This window comes from Fukomys damarensis, unplaced genomic scaffold, assembly GCF_012274545.1.
Source record: "Fukomys damarensis isolate Sample0158 unplaced genomic scaffold, DMR_v1.0_HiC HiC_scaffold_26, whole genome shotgun sequence".
Taxonomy (NCBI): domain Eukaryota; kingdom Metazoa; phylum Chordata; class Mammalia; order Rodentia; family Bathyergidae; genus Fukomys; species Fukomys damarensis.
Window position 1 is genome coordinate 24,413,778 of NW_022900938.1, and position 1,825 is coordinate 24,415,602.

General features: G+C 29.6%; 1 protein-coding gene across 4 annotated transcripts in view; it reads left to right on the forward strand.

The window, feature by feature from the left end:
* The window catches only part of Tlk1 (tousled like kinase 1), a 92,646-nt gene that overhangs the window by 78,743 nt on the left and 12,078 nt on the right, over positions 1–1,825 (forward strand). For all 4 annotated transcript variants that reach the window (XM_010606968.1, XM_010606969.1, XM_010606971.1 and 1 more), the window contains one exon: positions 1,546–1,627. In XM_010606968.1, the coding sequence (XP_010605270.1) occupies positions 1,546–1,627 (82 nt within the window). The remainder of the gene's footprint in view (positions 1–1,545; positions 1,628–1,825) is intronic.

Here is a 1,825-nt window from a genome sequence, read left to right on the forward strand (position 1 = left end):
TTTTTTTTTTTTTTTTTTAAACACATCCAGGTGAATATAGCAGCCAATATGCACCTGTACTTAACCAAGCCATGGTCAGATTTATCCGTACATGAGCTCCTCCTGCCACATTGAGATGATCCCCACTGAAAAGGAACCAGTTATTCCTAAACCAGAAAAGGAGGTTGTGTAAAAGAAAAAGAAAATATCTGGCCCAGATTTAGCTCAGTGGTTCAGTGGCTGCCTTGCAAGCGCAAGGACCTGAGTTCAATCCCCGGTACCAAAAAAAAAAGGAAAAGAAAATATCAGAAGAAGCTGAAGAAACAAAAACAAATAACACAGGAATAAATTCATTGTAAAATAAATGGCAAATAAAAGTTAAAGAAAAAAGCTTCATGACTTAATATGAGCATCATAATTAGAAATAGCCAGTTTCTGTTATAAAATATGAATATTTTGTTTATGAAAATGTCTGTGGATGTCTGTATATTTATAATTTGTAAGTATACAGATCATTCCAGTATGTTAAGTGAATGGAAATAATATAATTATGAAATAATCTAAATTCTATCAGGTTAAAATTTCTAATGAGAGCAACATTTAAACTTTTTGGATATGACTTAGATTGATTAAAATAAAGTAAATTATTATAGATTTATAATGTACCTTATAGCAGAAATCTTTTATTAATGTCATTCAAGAAAATCTTACATTATCAAACCTATATGTAGTTGATGTTTAACAAAACAATAAAATGCATTGTGTTTGCATTTCAGATTATTTTAAAAACTTTAAAAAATTTTTTGAGCTTTTTTTTTTTTAATTTCAAGAGTGCACATCATTTTGGAAGTACATTTTTCTGCAAAGCCCTGCATGTATTAGCTATTAATCTTAAGCAAGTTACTTACCCTTTCAGTGTAGCAGTACCCTCATCTGTAAGATAGACATAGTAGCAGGGCTTACTTCATAAGGTTCATTGATAACTACGTGAGTTGACATACCTAATATGTACCAGCTACAATAAATGTTAAATAGTAAGGATAATGATGGTGTGAGTGACTTTTTTTTTTTTTTACAAGTTTTGAAAAATCCTTACTTTTTATATTGATGATTAAATTTTTATTTTATAGAAATCTAAAGACAGTGAAGTTTAACCCATGGATAAAGACCTGTTTATAAATATAATTTAATCATATATAATTACTATATATTGTGATCACTCATAATTCTTAATATAAAAGTATATTTTTCAAGAGAAGTAATATCAGAAGAATAGATAAGGGATTTTATATCAGCACAATGATTATTAGGTCTTTATGAGAATACAGTAATTGATCATTATTCAACTATAAAAGCATTGTGAGCATCAAATCCTTAAGATAGGTGATACTCATGCATGTAGACTGGTAGAGAATGAAAAGAAATATTGAGTGGAATTTGAAATTAACAGTAGAGAAACCAAAGAAATAGATATCAGTAGTTTAAGAGAATGAAACTTTAATATAGAAGGAACTTTCTCATGTGCCTGTTAATGTGCCTGCGTATATTTTTTCCCCTACTCTTAAGGTTCAAGGATCACCCAACGTTAAATGAAAGATATTTATTACTTCATTTGCTTGGAAGAGGTGGCTTCAGTGAAGTGTATAAGGTAATGTAAATTTTATTCTATTCTTCACACCAATAAAGGTATTACTGTGAAGAAATAACATTGAATATGTGCTTAAAAAGTACATGTCTTTTGGGCCAGGGATCTAGCTCAATGGTTCCAGCACCTGCCTCATAAGTGCAAAGGCCTGAGTTCAATCCCCAGTACCCAAAAAAAAAAAAAAAAAAAAAAAAAAAAAAA